Consider the following 15,315-nt stretch of genomic DNA (forward strand, 5'->3'; position numbering starts at 1 on the left):
GCGGCTTCGGGGCGCGCGGGCCGGCCCGCCAGGGCTCGCCGGGCGCCGGCGCCAGGCAGAAGCCCCAGTCGGAGGTGCCGCTGCGCATGCTGGTGCCCACACAGTTCGTCGGAGCCATCATCGGCAAGGAGGGAGCCACCATCAGGAACATCACCAAGCAGACGCAGTCCAAGTAGGTGCTTCCTCCCGCTGGCCCTTGGGAGCCCCCAGCGCTCGGCCCTGGCCTCCTGTGTAAAGGCAGGACTGCTGCCTGTCCCCTGTGTGGGTACGAATGTATTTATAGACCCCTAAATAATGCTGACTTTTTGCTAGAGGTCCCCTCGCCACTGGGGAACATCCTGTCTTAGGAGCATAAATATGGCTTCAACTCTGTTTGCCTTGTCAGCTGTCTGGTGTAACTTTTTCCTTTTGTTTATTTGTTTTGAATCTTGATGTTTTGAAGCACAGGTTTCCCAGGTGGGGTGAACTTTGCAAGCATAGTTYGCTTGGAGACAGCGATGTGGTTGCGGTGGCGCATGGGTTGTGTTTCTCCCCGCACCTACCCGCTTACTCTGGAGTATTTATTTACACTGGGCCCTTTTGGGAAAATTTGCTAGTAAAATCATCTCAGGAGAAATCGGATATGTCTGTGCTCCTGCCCCAAAAATGCCTCCTGGAAAGTGCTTCCGTTTGCATGGACCTGTCATTTTTGGAGAGCACCTGTGTGCTCCGTGTTGGAATCCAACCAGTGTGTCCATCCCACCGTGCTGGGATGGCAAGCAGCAAGATGCTTGCTGCCTGGGAGGCCTCGCGCAGGGATGTATGGATACTCCGTAGGGAGTGGAAGTGGAAGGGCTGGAGTGCAGCACTCTAGGGCCTGAAGACAGGCCACATGCGTGGTGACATCCAACCTTCGGGTGCTTGATCTAGATTGAGTTTAGCTCAGARTATCCTTAGGATTTCTCCACGTTTGCAACTGGTGGGGACAAAAGCTTTAATGGCTCCGCTCCCTGCCCGTTGCACCTCAGCCCTGTGCTTCTCTGCCAAGGGAGCTGCTTGCTGTTGCAGAACTGCCCCAAAGCGTGGGCTAAGGAAACACACAGAGGGCAGGAAGCTGCCAGCAGCCCGAGCAGCTCGAGGCAGCGGCCTCSGGAGATGCTGAGGGAGACGGTTTCCAGCGAGTACAAGTCCCAGCTCCCAGGGAAGAAATGAGCATGGATGCAAAGCGAGGGTGGGATGTGCTGAGCAGGATCCCCCCGGAGCAGAGGATGGAGGGAGGGCTGCCAGCAGGGATAGGGCTGCTCTTGGCTACAATCAGCCTCGCCGTGGGGCTGCTTTCACCTTCCATCAGCACAGGAGAGTGTTTGCTGTGTTTTGATGGCACCGACTTGAGAGATTCGTGGTGTCCTGACAAGGCTTGGTTGTAGTTTGCCTGTAGGGAATTGATTTTCAGGTGATACCTAAAGCTTCTAGTTCTTGGCCTAGAAAAGGCTGGGAAGATGTGCACATGGAGAGTGCCCGGCTCTTAAAAGCAGCCTGAATTGGGCAGGAGCAGTTGCAGGTTGCTGACTCTGCAGATCTGGGACTTCAACAGTGGTGGTTTTGTTGTATGGGGCGAGAGAGATATGATCTCCTGCTTGACACCAAACGTTGCCTTGGGCTTCTCACCAAGTGCTGCATCATGAAACAAAATGAATTCTTAATATCAGAAAGAACTGGAAAATGAAAGGGACTTACTGAAGAGCAGCAAAGACAGCTGTTAATGCTGGGAAAGAGCTGTAGCTGGCAGGGGGTAGAGGGGAGAAAGCAAAAGCAGCAGTGGAAGGTGTGCAGGTGTCCTGCAGGTACTGGGAGGGCCCAGATAGTACCCAGAGCTACATCTCGTTGCGTGCTATGACTGGTCGTGTTGAGCTGCTGCAGCTTTGCAAGCTTAGGGTGTAGATCAAGGCTGGTAGATGACAGAGAGCAGAGCTAGAAGGGAGGGAATGGCAGGACAAACTTCAGGCTTTGGAAGCACAGGACATGATTTTGGGGATGAATCYCCATAGTAAGTCCAGCTATGCTGCTTGCTAACGGAGTGCTGAGAACCACGGAGGTGGTTACAAAAGCCGAGGTGAGACAAGACTGTCTCTGCACCCTGCCTGAGCAGTCAGTACCAGGGTGTTGGTTGTTAGTGGGGTGATGGGACCGGCGATCAACTTCTGGAGTACTGGGGAAAATTGAAATGTTGTCCTTGGGGGGGTATTAGAGATTGTCTGTTGTCTCCTCTAAATGTCTTGATGGAGTTTGGGGGAGGGACTGGGGTGGGAAGAGAGAGGATATCTCAGTGTCCACAAAGGTGAGATTTAKCTGCTAAAATCAGAATAGGTGTAAATTCTTCATAAAATAATATTTAGGTAACTTTTAAATAATTTGGTATTTCATGAACTGAAGCACTTAAATGTAGTCATTATTATTTCCAATCTTTTTGTTAGACATGGAAATATGCAAAAGTTACTATACAGTACCTGGTTACATCCAGTGTTTTTCTTTCTTTCAAGAATCGATATTCATCGTAAAGAAAATGCAGGTGCTGCTGAGAAACCAATTACCATCCACTCAACTCCTGAAGGCTGCTCAACAGCTTGTAAAATTATTATGGAGATCATGCAAAAGGAAGCTCAAGATACTAAATTGTGAGTAAAAGGCATTTCTTTGTGAAGGGATTCAAAATTCTGAGCTCTTGCTGACTGCATCCAAAGATGTAGTCTTTAAACTCTGCTGTGAAGTGACTCTGTTCTCTGTTGTTGCTATTAGCCAAACTGTAACGAGGTGCAAGAATCAAGACTTTGCTTTTAGAGACCAYGTACTTGCTCAATCAGCCCCTAAACCCCTCTACATTTCCAGCCATTGACTGGCTGTGATGTTGAGGAAAACTAGAGCCAACCCTGAAGTCTCTTGGACAACTAACAGCTTTTAATTGGAGTGAACATAGCAAGCTGTGAGCTCTCCCTAGAATGCCTAGGGAATGTTGCTTCCTTACCAACAGCTTTTGTTGCTTCATCTAGCTTTTATTTAGTGGGTGTGTTAGGATGAAGCTTTAGGTGATTGTGCTGAAATACACATTGCAGTTGCASTGCATCTGGTTTAAGGAGGTGCAAGTGAATGGCAGTGATGTTTGTAGGCAAATATAATTTTCTGTAACGTGCAAAGAAGTTTCTGCCCTGGTCTCCAGCATTCTGACCGGTTGCACTTTCATTACAGTACAGAAGAAATTCCCTTGAAGATATTGGCACATAACAATTTTGTTGGCCGACTTATTGGCAAAGAAGGAAGAAACCTGAAGAAAATCGAGCAGGACACGGATACTAAAATCACAATATCTCCGTAAGTGTTTTGTGCCTCAGTCCTCTGGTGAGATGTCTGAAATGGCAGCAATGCCACTGCAGGGCATGCAGATATAAAGCTCTTATAAAAATAACAGGAGAGTTTTGAAGGCTGCGGTGACAGGGCCTGCTCCATATTCTGGACTAACCTGTAAGGTGGAGCTAAATTCACTCTTAAGTGGTAAGTCTTCCTTGTAAAGAAGAGTTATTCAGTCAAGAGTGACTCCCAAAACATCATGGGCTGCATGAAACCTGTGCTAGACCGTATTTTAAGTGCTTGCGGTTTTTAAGGTAATATATTCTACACAAGGAAGAATGCTTTAAGTTATAAGACTGGATCAGTTCTGAGTTAAGTGCAAATGAGTGAAGCTAGTGATGCTTAATTTCTGGTGTAAGTTAGACTCCTGAGCAAGAGGGAGGGAAATGAAGCAAGTGAGGACTAAAGAGTGTTTTAGAGGTAATTCTCTGTTGGCCCCTAGCAGCCAAGCAGGGGTATGTTGAGCAGTCTTCGGCTTCAAAGTAATAGCTCTTGGTGTGGGRGTTTGCAAAGATCCCCAAGACCTGTTCAAATTTAGCTGAGATTAGGCAGAAGTTTTCACCTTTACTGGAAAATGTCTCTGCAAATCAAGGGGAGCGTATGGGGAGAATCATTGATCAGAGGAAACTTTTCTGGAGAAGCTTGCTCTTACTTTGGAGCAATAACTTCAGAAAACAGTGGAGTAGGCTTAGGCTTTAGCCAGGAAATAAGGTTGACTTATAGGTGGTAGGGAAAGGAGCAAGTTTGGAAGGCAGTGTAGGAAGAGGTGGGATTAAATGAAAGGATGAAAACCATCCATAGCACGGAAGATAGCTCAAATGAAGGCCAAAATAGCCAGGGGTGAATGTGATCCTTCAAAAGCTATAATTTCAGAATCAGGTGGGAAAAAAAAAAAAAATAGAGCTTTTGGAAGGTACGTCAACGTTAATAGAAACAGTTGGAAGGAGAGAAGTGGATCAACTAGGGAGAAAATCATGCAGATGGCAAAGTGTATTCAAGAAAAGTTTTRTAAGATAGGCCTGATCACTTAAATACGTTGGTGTAAATGTTTTGTGTGCAAACCGTGTACAGACTGTTGATGATGTCTTAAAGGAAAATATAAATATATATTTAGAGGGTAAGTGGGAAAACGGTCTTCATTTCATGAAAATGAGCTTTGCTGATAATGACAGAACTGACACGTGGCTTGTGCGCACTTGCAGAGCAAATGGTTTATGTACATTTAAAATCTGGGTCTCAAGATCTTGCTGCTTGTGCTGTGTCTGAAATAACTCCATGGCATTGCCTGATGTAATGGGTGGCTAGTACATGAAAGAGCATTTATGCCCACTGATTCTGTTTTTGTCTAATTAGTCTTTCTCCTAATCTCTTCGTTTAGGCTTTTGCTAAGCTTGCCCATAAAGCTAAAGTAAGGCAGCTGATTTGGGAAGCTGTTTCCATTCTTATTTGGGGTGATTTCCACCACTTTCCTTCCTGATGTAGCACCTCAGTGCTCGCACACTGGCAGCTTAAGGATTGCGTTGCGGATGCGTTTCGTGCTTGCTGCTGCTTGCCTGAGACGTGCAGGCTGCCGTGCAAAGAGAAAGGGACTTGCATGCTGCTTTCTCTGCCTTCCCTGTCTGCATAGGCTCCCTCACCTCCCTTGCATTCTGTGCTGTCGTTCCTGGTTTTTAGGATTTTTTTTTCTTTCTTCCTCAACTCACCTGTTCTCAGTACGTGAATGTCATGGTTTCCCAGTCAGTTTATTCCATCTTATCACAATAGGTCAGCATTTGTTATCTGAGGAAGCACTAGGCTTTGATGCTGTAGCCCTCCCGTTTCCGAAAAGCCCTCACTAGTGTTTCACAGCAAATGTTGAACTGCACACAGCTTTTGGTTCCTGCCGCTGGGAGGATTTGGAGGCTCTCTGGGCATTTCCCCCTCCTTCCTTCAGGAATCCCCTGGTGTTTCCAGGGCCAGGAAAGCGTCTTGCTGGCCCGTGCTCTGCAGTGTCCAAATTACTGCCGTGCCGGGTGAGCAGGGCTGGTTGGGCGCCCGAAGCTGCTGCGCCCGCCACTTCGCAGCGCCCCGTTTGCTCCCTTCGGAGTAGCATCCGGCCACGGATTGCACCTGAGCCCTTCTCCCCCAGCTGGAGCCGCAGGGTGGTGGGTTTGGGGCTTGCTGCCAGGGAAGAGCTTCTCCAGATGCTCCAAGGACTGTGTGCGAGCCCTGTTGCAAACTGCTGTGGTGCTGCCTGGAGGGCAAACCCCCCGTATTCGGATGTCACCGCTCGCGACTGATAGACCGAGACAAGTGCCGGCTGCCCCCTCACTAACTGTGTTTCTGTCCTGTCTGCAGGCTGCAGGACTTGACGCTCTATAATCCAGAACGGACCATTACAGTTAAAGGCAGTATTGAAACTTGTGCCAAGGCTGAGGAAGAAATTATGAAGAAAATCAGGGAATCCTATGAAAATGATATTGCTGCTATGAATGTGAGTGGTCTTATGGTGTAGCCTCTCTTTGGAAACCAGCTTTGGGAGTAACTTGGGTGTAAGGGAATCAGCTTTGGACATCATCTGGACCAGCGAGGGGCTTGCTCAAAACARGGCCAGTTTCCAAGTTAAGCAGGGCTGTTCAGCGCCTTGTCCCTCCAGGCTTGAGCATCACCAGGCAACATCCTCTGTTTTAAGTAGAGGAACTGAGAAGTTGATTGAGATWGAAGAAATGAATGAGGATTTTGCTTTTTCTTGTTGCAGAAACCTGAAAGGAATGTGTGTGTAATAGTGGCTTGTGTGCTGCAGTTCATGCAAGTTTCTCTAAGCAGGGCTTTCTAGTTTCTTGATGTTAAAAGTATCGCATACAAAGGAAGGAACTCTCCTGCTCTCAGTTATCTAATTTAAGAAGGCTGTATTAAGGCTTTTCTTGATATAGATGATAAAGTCATTCAGTTATTCAGAGCTGATTGCAAATTATATAGTAAAAGCAACACACCTCATCAGCTACCTGAAGTATTACAAGCTCCCACTGGGAAATGACTGAGATTTTTGATAGGCYGTGAAAAGCGCTTTGTGTGTGTGTACATCTATACAAGTAAATGATACAGTCTAGAATCAACCTGGATATTTTTTTAATTTCCATCACTCCCTGTTTTTCCAGAAATGCCCATTTTTTACGGCTTCTGTGCTGACCACATATCCCCCCCTTCCCCCTCCATGTTTCCCCTCCCTGCCATCCCACAGGATGACTCGCGGTACCCGGAGCGCGCAGGGATCCGCAGTGGGGTGTTTGAGAGTCCAGGCAGCTTTTGCTTCAGCAAAACTTCCCATGGCTTCACAGCTGATGCTTTGCTCACAAACACTGTTGGGATCTTTTTCCTTTCTCTTTCTCCGATCCAGGATATGGAAGGGAGGAAAGGGTTAGAGAATAGGGTATGTGAAAACTCATGGCTTGTGAATGAGGTTCCTTTGCCTCTACAGGCTGTTGGGTGGTTTTGAGCACAAAGCCAAAATGCTGCTTATCTCTAATTTTATTCACTCTGAATGTGGAACCTAAAGGCTGCACCGTTGCCTGTGTTTTTGACTACAGACTTGTGCTACATTTCACTGAAGTTGCAGCAAGCAATTCCAAGCTGCCTTTCCTTCCAAGCCATATTATTAATGTTATTGCTCTGTGCCTAGAGAATAAAGCTGAAGTTGAGTCCACGGGGGAATGGAGATTTAAAGTAATTTTTTAAAGGAATATACCACTACCTTTCCAAAAGGCTCTAGTAGCCTACTCTGAGTAGGATCCTGATCATACTTAGTGACCTGAATTTTAAAGCTTAAATAACTTAACTCTTCTTCCATTGCAGCTTCAAGCACATTTAATTCCTGGATTAAATTTGAATGCCTTGGGTCTGTTCCCGCCTTCTTCTTCAGGAATTCCGCCCCCCGCAGTGAGCGTCGCCTCAGCTGCTGCTGCTGCTTCCTATCCTCCGTTTGGGGTAAGGGAAGTTTGGGATAACCTCCACTGGGATAAGGGCCGCGCTAGCGGATGGTCGTGGCGATCCATGCGCTGCTGCCATGTGGAAAAGTGTTAGGTCCTGTTTTTTAGAGAACCGGAATCTTTACAGCAGGAAATCAGATGTACAATGGAGTTAGAAATTGTGAGACATGTTTGYTAATAATAAAATATTAGTCTGCAGTCGTATTGCTGCTGACCTGGAAGYGAGGTGGGGGGGGGAACGAAAACCAAACCCAAGCAGCTCTATAGTCATAAAGCAGGGATCTGTGTACCAAAAGCATTTGTTTAAGTGTTGTAGTTCTATAAATGTACAAGCCCCCTTGAAAGACCTCACTGGTAACTGGATAGAATTATATGGATTGCAGAAAGCTGTGATTTAGCTGCCATGTTACTCTCTACTATCACTGTGAAGCAGCCCCGTGGGCTCTTTCTGATCCAGTATTGCTTAGTAATCATAAATGAACGTTTTGTTACGGAGCACAAGTTACTTTGCTCTAAACGAAAGGTCCAGTGTTTTCCTAGGAAAAGAAAACGCTCTGCTGCTTCAGGAAACAACTTCATTGCCCAGGGAAGGTGGCCTTTTTTTTTATCATCACTCTTCTGGTTCTGGTCGTGGTCTCTTCAATGGAAGATGAGCTTTCAAAGTTAACTCTAACAAGTGGATGGCAGAGTGTTCCCAGCTTTGGTACAACTGACTTTGCCTTCTCCTTTGCTCAACAGTAACACCCAAAAGCTAAATCTGCGATTCACCAGGAACTAGAAGAGTGAAAAAGCAGCGCAGCATGTTGAACTTTATGAAATATCTCAAGTGGGCCTATATATGTTGCRCTAAAGGGAAGTTGCTGCCTAAATATTTTTCCCAGAGGAAGAAGCCAAGAAAATGTCACTGAAAGGATGAGGAAAAATTCCACACTCATAGTATCATTTGTGGGAATGAACAACTTGGGTGTTAGCAATGTATTATAAACTATGTTCAGTATAATAGTAGCTTTATCAGAAAAAAAATACTCCAAAGAAAACCACCACGGAAATATGTCTATAGCCAGTTATCCTATTGTTAATAACAGTGCCTCTATTTGGGACACGCAAATCCCTCCCTCTCCCTACCCGCCTCCCCTTTAATTGCAATGACAGACTAAACTAACGGAATCGCAGAGTTTTGCCTCAGTGTGTTGTGTAGGAATGCCAGCTGTAGTACCGGATTGCCTGGATTGATTTTTTTTATTTTTTCTTTTTTTAAGAGAAAGTGGAGTGTGGTGTTTTTTCCTTTTTTTTTTTGAGTGCATTTATGCTGGTGGCAATGATAGGTGTAACATTTTCTTTCCTCTTTGCTCCAAATGTGCAGTGTGCTTTGCTATTCTTGAGCGGTTTCCGCTGTAGCCGACGTTCTTCTGTTCCTCCCGTGCTTTATTGTCCCTCTCTTTTCTCGTCGTTCCTTTTGCTGCGGTTCTTTCTCCCTTCCGCTTCAAATGGGCACCTCAGCAGTGTCGAATTGGCCGTTTCAGGCTTATTCTCCTCTGTAGCTCTGTTAGGGCACCGCTCTCCCCCACAGATGCACCTTTTTTTAGCCCTCTAGGATCTCTGGCAGCTTCCAGGCTTCTGGAAATAGGACAGAGCAGCATCTGGAAAAGAGTCATCAAGAAGCAAGTGTAACTTTTTGGAAGTATTGAAGTTTTGCAGCTGGAAGGACCATCAATCAGAACTCCTCCTTGCTCCTGCTCCTTCTCTCAATCCTATGAGCATTTTTCTTTGTTCCAAATAGTCCAGATGTGCAATGCACAAACACAAGGAAAAGTGGTGACATAGCAGGGAACCTTTGGCTTTTGGAAGTGGAGGATGATACCAAGAAAATCCCTGGAACAAACTGAAGGGCTTCGGAAGCAAATGCATGATCAACTCGAACTCTCTTGCTTTTTCTTATATGAATGCAGCCCCTCAGGTCACTCGCAGGAGCTGCCCCTTCCCTTGTGAGCAGAGGAAAGCAAGAAAAAGTGTGGATGGATCTTTGTCTTGGGTGTGTGCAATTTTCCAAGGGGAAAAACGGTTTTCCTTTTTTTTTGTTCTATAAATGTTTTCCTTATAAATTGTATAAAGGTTTTCCCCAATATTCTTAAATATTGGCTGTGCGTGAAGTTGGGTTATTTTTCTCTACTATTTATCTCCAGTAGGAAAATTTTAGGCCATATTAAAAGAGGGTATGTAGCAGTAGAGTGAGAGAGGAGGGCTGACTGTGTTAGAACAGCCTTGGAAAGCTAAAGAACAGCCACGGAAGCGGGATTTGGGAGAGGACATGAGACACTTARGAAGGAGTGTGTGTCCAGCTTCATGGAAAGAAGGCCTTAGGGAATATGTTTAAGAAGCRACAGGGAGACTTTGTGTCCGTTTACCTTCAAGATAACTTGTTTCAGAGCTCCTTGGTCTGGCGCCTGTGTTGAAGTGATCCCAGGGCTCTTTGCTTTTTTTTAATGAAGGAGGCTGGCCAATACCTCAACTCCTGGGATCTGTAAAAGCTCTTGCAAACTCTTGAACTCATGTCTTTTGATCAGTGTTCAAAYTGCAGTGGGAAAAGGGTTTCACCCCTGGCTGCTTTCACAGTTGGTGCTGGCCCCTGTCACGGTAAGAAGCTTAACTTCCATTCCCGGCTGCTTGCAGGTTGTGCTCCTCTGCCTCGTGGGCAAGAGGCTGGTYCTGCACTTTCCCAGTGGTAGTTCTGATACTTCCAGTGATCTGGAGGATCAGAAGAATCCAAGCTAGGTTGTCCTCCTAGCTTGGGGTGGAGGCACTGGTGTTTGGCAGACCCCCTTTAGGTTTGTGGTCTCTAGTTCAGGTCTGGCTTTTTTATCAGGTAAAAGCCAGACCTTGGTTAGTGCTGGCACTAACAGGGCAGATGCCTGAGGAACAGGATAAGCTATTTCCCAGACATCCARTATCTCTGGATCTAGGGATGGAAAATGCTAAGTGAGGCATTTGTGGCCTCAGGAGGAGGAGGGAAAAAATGGAAGAGGTGGATCTTTGCATGAGTAGAAATTGGGTGACAGCGGCAAATCCAGGTTTCTGGCACTGCCTTGCCTGGAATGTTGTCTGAATTGAGATGTGTTCCTTGCAGCTTCAGGTGTCCATTTATCTAGGGACCCTCCTGGTAGCCGATGTTGGGTGAAGTCTCTCCGAGAGTGTGTATTTGCCAACCCCACAGTGTCCCTATAGTGGGAAGCATGGCGGTGCACCTGAGGGCTATGGAGCTCGTGCTCMGGTATCTTGGAATGCATGGAGCTTCCCCTGTGGAGAACAGAGGCTCTCCTTCGGCTCGGAAGAGGTGGGTGGGTAGGCATTCACAGAGGCAGATATTGTTTTCCTAGGGCCAAGCTGTCGCTGTGACTTTGTGTAGGACGTGTTCCCACATAACTCTGAGGTGTCAGTAATGAGGTGAGCATCTGTCATGTTTGATACTGCTTTTCATACAGGTGGAAAGACAATGATAATGCAGATCCAGGATGATTGTTTTGCGTTGCCAGTGCTTACAGTGACAGGTCTGAACCCCCATCTATCCAGCTTTAGCCAAGCATTCATTCTTCAATCCAAGTCATCTTATTTCAAGAACTAAGAGCTAAGCCATTTGATCTGTTCTAGCTCTGTTGATGTGAGCTGGGGGCTATTTCTTCTCTTCTCTTCCCACAATGCTTCCAGGCATGTTTAACAAGAGCACAAACACTCTTCTTTCTCCAGCTGCTTCAGGAACAGGCCAGGAACACAGGCTTAGGAGATGGCASTGCTGGAATCTCATCAAACCTTGGCTTGGATGTAGCACCTTGGCCTGAGCCTCATTCAGGAGGGCAATTTCTGCTTCTGATTCTCCACAGCCCATCTAGAGTGTGGTTCACACTGGTGTGTCAGTCTTGTTACATACTGGTTCAAGTGATTGAGGGTATGCGATGCTTTTTTACAATAATTGTCCAATTTCCTGCATTTTCAGAATGGATGGACTTGAGGTGGAGTAGGAAGCGAAGCAGCTGGTTCTTGCCTTGCCTTTTATACCCTGCAATAGAGCACATACAGGAAAGGAGGGACACCCAGGACACCCTGTGTCCTTGGCACTCCTTTTCTCTAGTTGTGCACCTGCACTTGCTGCCTAGGTGCCCATGACTGACAGTGTCAGGTCATAGAGAAGGATAACTCCTCTTATTTGTCCCTCACTAGCAACAATTCTTGATTTTGAAGCTTTACAGTTTATTCTCTTTTCAAGTGCAGGTCCCTAGTTTGCCTGTTTGAAGTGCTAATTTTACGTAGTCACTTGAAAAGCATGCAATGGAATTGCACATAGTGCTTAGATTACTGCATTTGTCTGTCTCCTCTTGCCAACAGCCCAAGAACTGTTACCTGTCTGTTAGGAGGACAAAGTCAAAGGGGAATGTGTGGGAAATGCTGGAACTTCTGAAGACAGGAAGAAAAAGTAGGACTTAAGAAAGATGTCTCTGCTCTTAAGAATATTGAGCATTAGAAATTCATGGTACTGCCAAGTGGGCCTGACTTTGCTCTTACAGTCCTGGCAGTCTGACAGCACCATCTTCTTTCTTCTGAACCTGTGTCCTTTTGCAACCACAGTAAGGAATTACAGGTGGCCTCTGTAACTTACATGTTGTTCAACTGCTTTTGGGTTTGGAAAACAAATGTTTTATCTTTACATCCTTCTCAACCCTGTGCTTTTGTGTGTTGCATGTCTGACACGATTGCAAGCAGGGCTTCCTTAGCCTGCCTGCGCTCGCTGGTAACCAGTGTCACGAGCTGCGAGCACCTTCACGGAGAAGTGGAGTGTGTACGAGATCCACTACCACAAAAACCTCGTAAAATATCCAGAAAAACTGCTCCACATGTTGGTTTCTACTGCTCAGAGTTGCTTCGACGGACTTGTTGCTTCCTTTTTCTCTGAAATTTGGGGAGAATGTAACTGTGTGAATGGCTCCCAAGAGTAAAAGTTGATTATTGTGGAAAGCCAAAGACTTTAAAAGAATCAAATCAACAAGAAATCCTGATTTTAGAGCTGTGCTAACTTTACCCATGCAATTAAACACACTCAACACTTCTACTGGTGTTAAGTAGTTTGCACCTTGTTTTCTGTAATTGAAATTTCTTTTGTTTAATTGTATACCTGACTACGCTTGATCCTGTCTGAAAGCAGGAATMACAAGTCAGGGGACAGGGTGGTGTGTGGGGAGCTCCTCCTGCCCCTGAACGCCCGGGAGGAGGGCAGTGGAATTAATCCTCTTGCTAGAGACTCTCCGTAGCCTGATRGATACATTCTCACGTGTCGAGAGCYGGGAAGCTGGACAGCTTTTCTGCATGGAGGGATTTCATGCCAGCTGTTCTCCTGCATCTCYGGGTTGCTGAATGAGGTATCCGAACTCTTGCCGTGAGTGTTGGCCGAGGCCAAGCTGCTCCTCGGCTCGCAGCAGAGCTGCTTTCTGCCCTGCTCGTCTTTCTGCACACCCACCATAGCCTCTTGGAGCTCCCCTCTCAAAATGCACTTTTTTTCTAACATTTTCTTTGGCCCTACAGTTGATTTCCAGGTATGTGGTATGTGTAGGTGCTTCTAGGAGGAGGAAAAAAGAAGTCATTTCCTATGATAAACRAAGCCAAGAAATCAAACTACCTTTCTCCAATGACAAAAGTTTTGTACAGCTAGGCTGCTTCCCTTTATTCTTTTGCCATCTTTTAAGGCTTTTTGTTGCAGGTGAGGAACATGCCAATGGAAACTTTTCTCCTTAGAGGATATTGTGGTCGAGATTTCTTTATCCTCCGATATTTTTCTTTAATAATAATGAAGAAGAGTTCTTCTACTATATCGCATAGATGTGATAGTAGAAATAACTGTATTGTGCTTTTGGCAGGAAAGAAAAGCAATTTAAAATGAAAAATTGCTTCATTGAGGGCCTTCATTTGATGCCCTGAGCATAGATGAGAGACAAGGAAGAGGAAAAACTGTCCTATGTTTCCAGGTACTTTGACTCTTACTTGGTGGAGTTGGGTTCCTTTGGATATCTGGGTTTGTTAGGATGAGCTCATGCCACTGTTACGCCCAAGCTACCCGGGGGAGGTAATGTATGTGCATCTATACCTTTGTGTAGCACCTTTCTCCTAATTTGGCTGGCTTGTTATGCAGTAGATCTTGTGAGGAGCTGTCCTACAGCCAAAAGAGGATGTGGTTTGGGGGGTCATAAAGAAGGATTGGCAGCACTTTTTGCAACATGGTTTTATATCTGTGAGATGAAGATGACACGACAGATCCGGAGGAGGACCCTCTAGGACCGCAGTGTTGTCTCCAAGAACTGTTGCCAGCTGGTTAGGCTTTAATGTTGTAACCTCAGTACCTTGAATACGTCTGCCCCACTTAGTGAATTAACGGGCCACCTAACGAGAGACTCGTGTGACCCCAGGTGCTTGTCCGGCTCTCTGGGGGAAGCGGGGGCTCCTCCCCAGGAGCTCTGAMGTTTCCGTGATCCTGCGGGCCCTGCCACATGGCAGGAATGGTTGGGAATGGGTCCCTCCGGGGATCGGTCTGTCTCCAGCATGTGGAGCAGAAACGGAAGGGGCTTGGGGTGTCTCCTGGCAAAGATTTGCCAAGTTGACAGCTGGAGGTTTTTTCTCAAGGAAGGTGAGAGAGTGCTGAACACATCAGCTGTTTTTGATAGCTCTTTGCGTGGTTCTGAGTCCGTCATAAAGCAAGCAGTGTCACTGACAACTAGTGACATATGCTTTTTAAAATAAGAGACATCTCCCTCGCTGCAGTTCTGGACGCTTGTTCATTTGTAGGGGCCTGGGACAAGAGAGAAGAGTTTGCTCTGAGGCTCTTGGGTTAGGAAGGAGATTTCTTTGGGGTTCTCTAATTGCTGGGCTCGGCATCCTCCAAATCTCACAGTGATGAATGGGGACTTTCAATCCTTATGTGCCAAGCAGTAACAGGTGGTTCCTGCAGGATGTTGTCCTCCTCCAGGCCAGAAACAAAAGTCCTTCGAGTCTCCTTTTTGTTCCGCTGTAGCTGGCTCCATCTCGCGTGGTGAAAAACAAGCAGCCTTTCTGTGCTTTCAGAACCTGGGGTTTTATTGTGTGCTGCTTTATCTCCTTTAGCTTCCAAGGAATCAGAGAGCAGAGTCTTTACAAGCCAGATTGATGGGCTACCCTTATCTTTCCCGCAACCACAGGATTCCTGGACAGCCTGCCTGGAGTCGGGGGTACCCACGTGGCTGGGWGCAAATGCCACAACCTCTTGAGCAAAAGTGCTTGAAAATGTTTCTGTTTTTGTGGTTGCAGAGTGGTGCAGCACCAAATACCTGCGTTTACTGCTTGTGACTGACCAGCAAAATTCCTACTTAAATAGCTTAACAGTCTGCTGCTTGTGTTCGCTTCTGCTTCTTGGCCCTCCGTTCAGGATAAAGGGTGGGATAAAGGGTGGCAGATTGCTTTTTTGGCTCTGCGGCTAATTAGATTTTRCACAAACAAAAAGTTCATGCCATGTTCAGAAATATGTCAAACCTGTCCCTGCTTGTGAGATGCTCTGTGAGCAGCCTGCCAGGAAACGTTCCTTCCCGCTCCGGAGATTTCCGCACCCTGCAGTCCTGGCGAGGTTTCCGTGCTGGAAGCACTTCTGATAGGTGCAGCTGGGCGCGAGGCTTCTAGGAGTTTGAGGAGATTCCCTTGGCTTGCCAGGTAGGTGACGGCCGTGCTGAAAAGTGTTGGAGTTCAGGGCCAAGAGCTGCAGTGCTCAGTTTGCAGCAGTCTCCGGCCGCTGTGGAGTAACGGAGTCTGTTCCTGTTTGCAGCCTGGAACTGCTGTCCCCGGGCTGGGAATGCCCGAGGGGATGGCAGCCTCGGCCCCCTCCTTGGAGCTGGGAATGCCCGAGGGGATGGCGGCCTTGCTCCTCTCCTTGGAGCTGGGAATGCCCGAGGGGATGGCGGCCTCG

The 15,315-nt window shown here is 46.8% G+C and overlaps 1 protein-coding gene across 1 annotated transcript in view; it reads left to right on the forward strand.

Annotated features, from left to right (window-relative positions):
- The window catches only part of IGF2BP3 (insulin like growth factor 2 mRNA binding protein 3), a 77,390-nt gene that overhangs the window by 45,481 nt on the left and 16,594 nt on the right, over positions 1-15,315 (forward strand). Inside the window, exons 5-9 of the mRNA XM_026033359.1 lie at positions 1-172; positions 2,520-2,654; positions 3,223-3,345; positions 5,719-5,854; positions 7,213-7,344. The exon at positions 1-172 is cut by the window's left edge and continues 167 nt beyond it. Coding sequence (XP_025889144.1) covers positions 1-172; positions 2,520-2,654; positions 3,223-3,345; positions 5,719-5,854; positions 7,213-7,344 — 698 coding nt within the window. The remainder of the gene's footprint in view (positions 173-2,519; positions 2,655-3,222; positions 3,346-5,718; positions 5,855-7,212; positions 7,345-15,315) is intronic.

This window comes from Nothoprocta perdicaria, unplaced genomic scaffold (genome assembly GCF_003342845.1).
Source record: "Nothoprocta perdicaria isolate Ctin4 unplaced genomic scaffold, notPer1 scaffold_128, whole genome shotgun sequence".
NCBI lineage: Eukaryota > Metazoa > Chordata > Aves > Tinamiformes > Tinamidae > Nothoprocta > Nothoprocta perdicaria.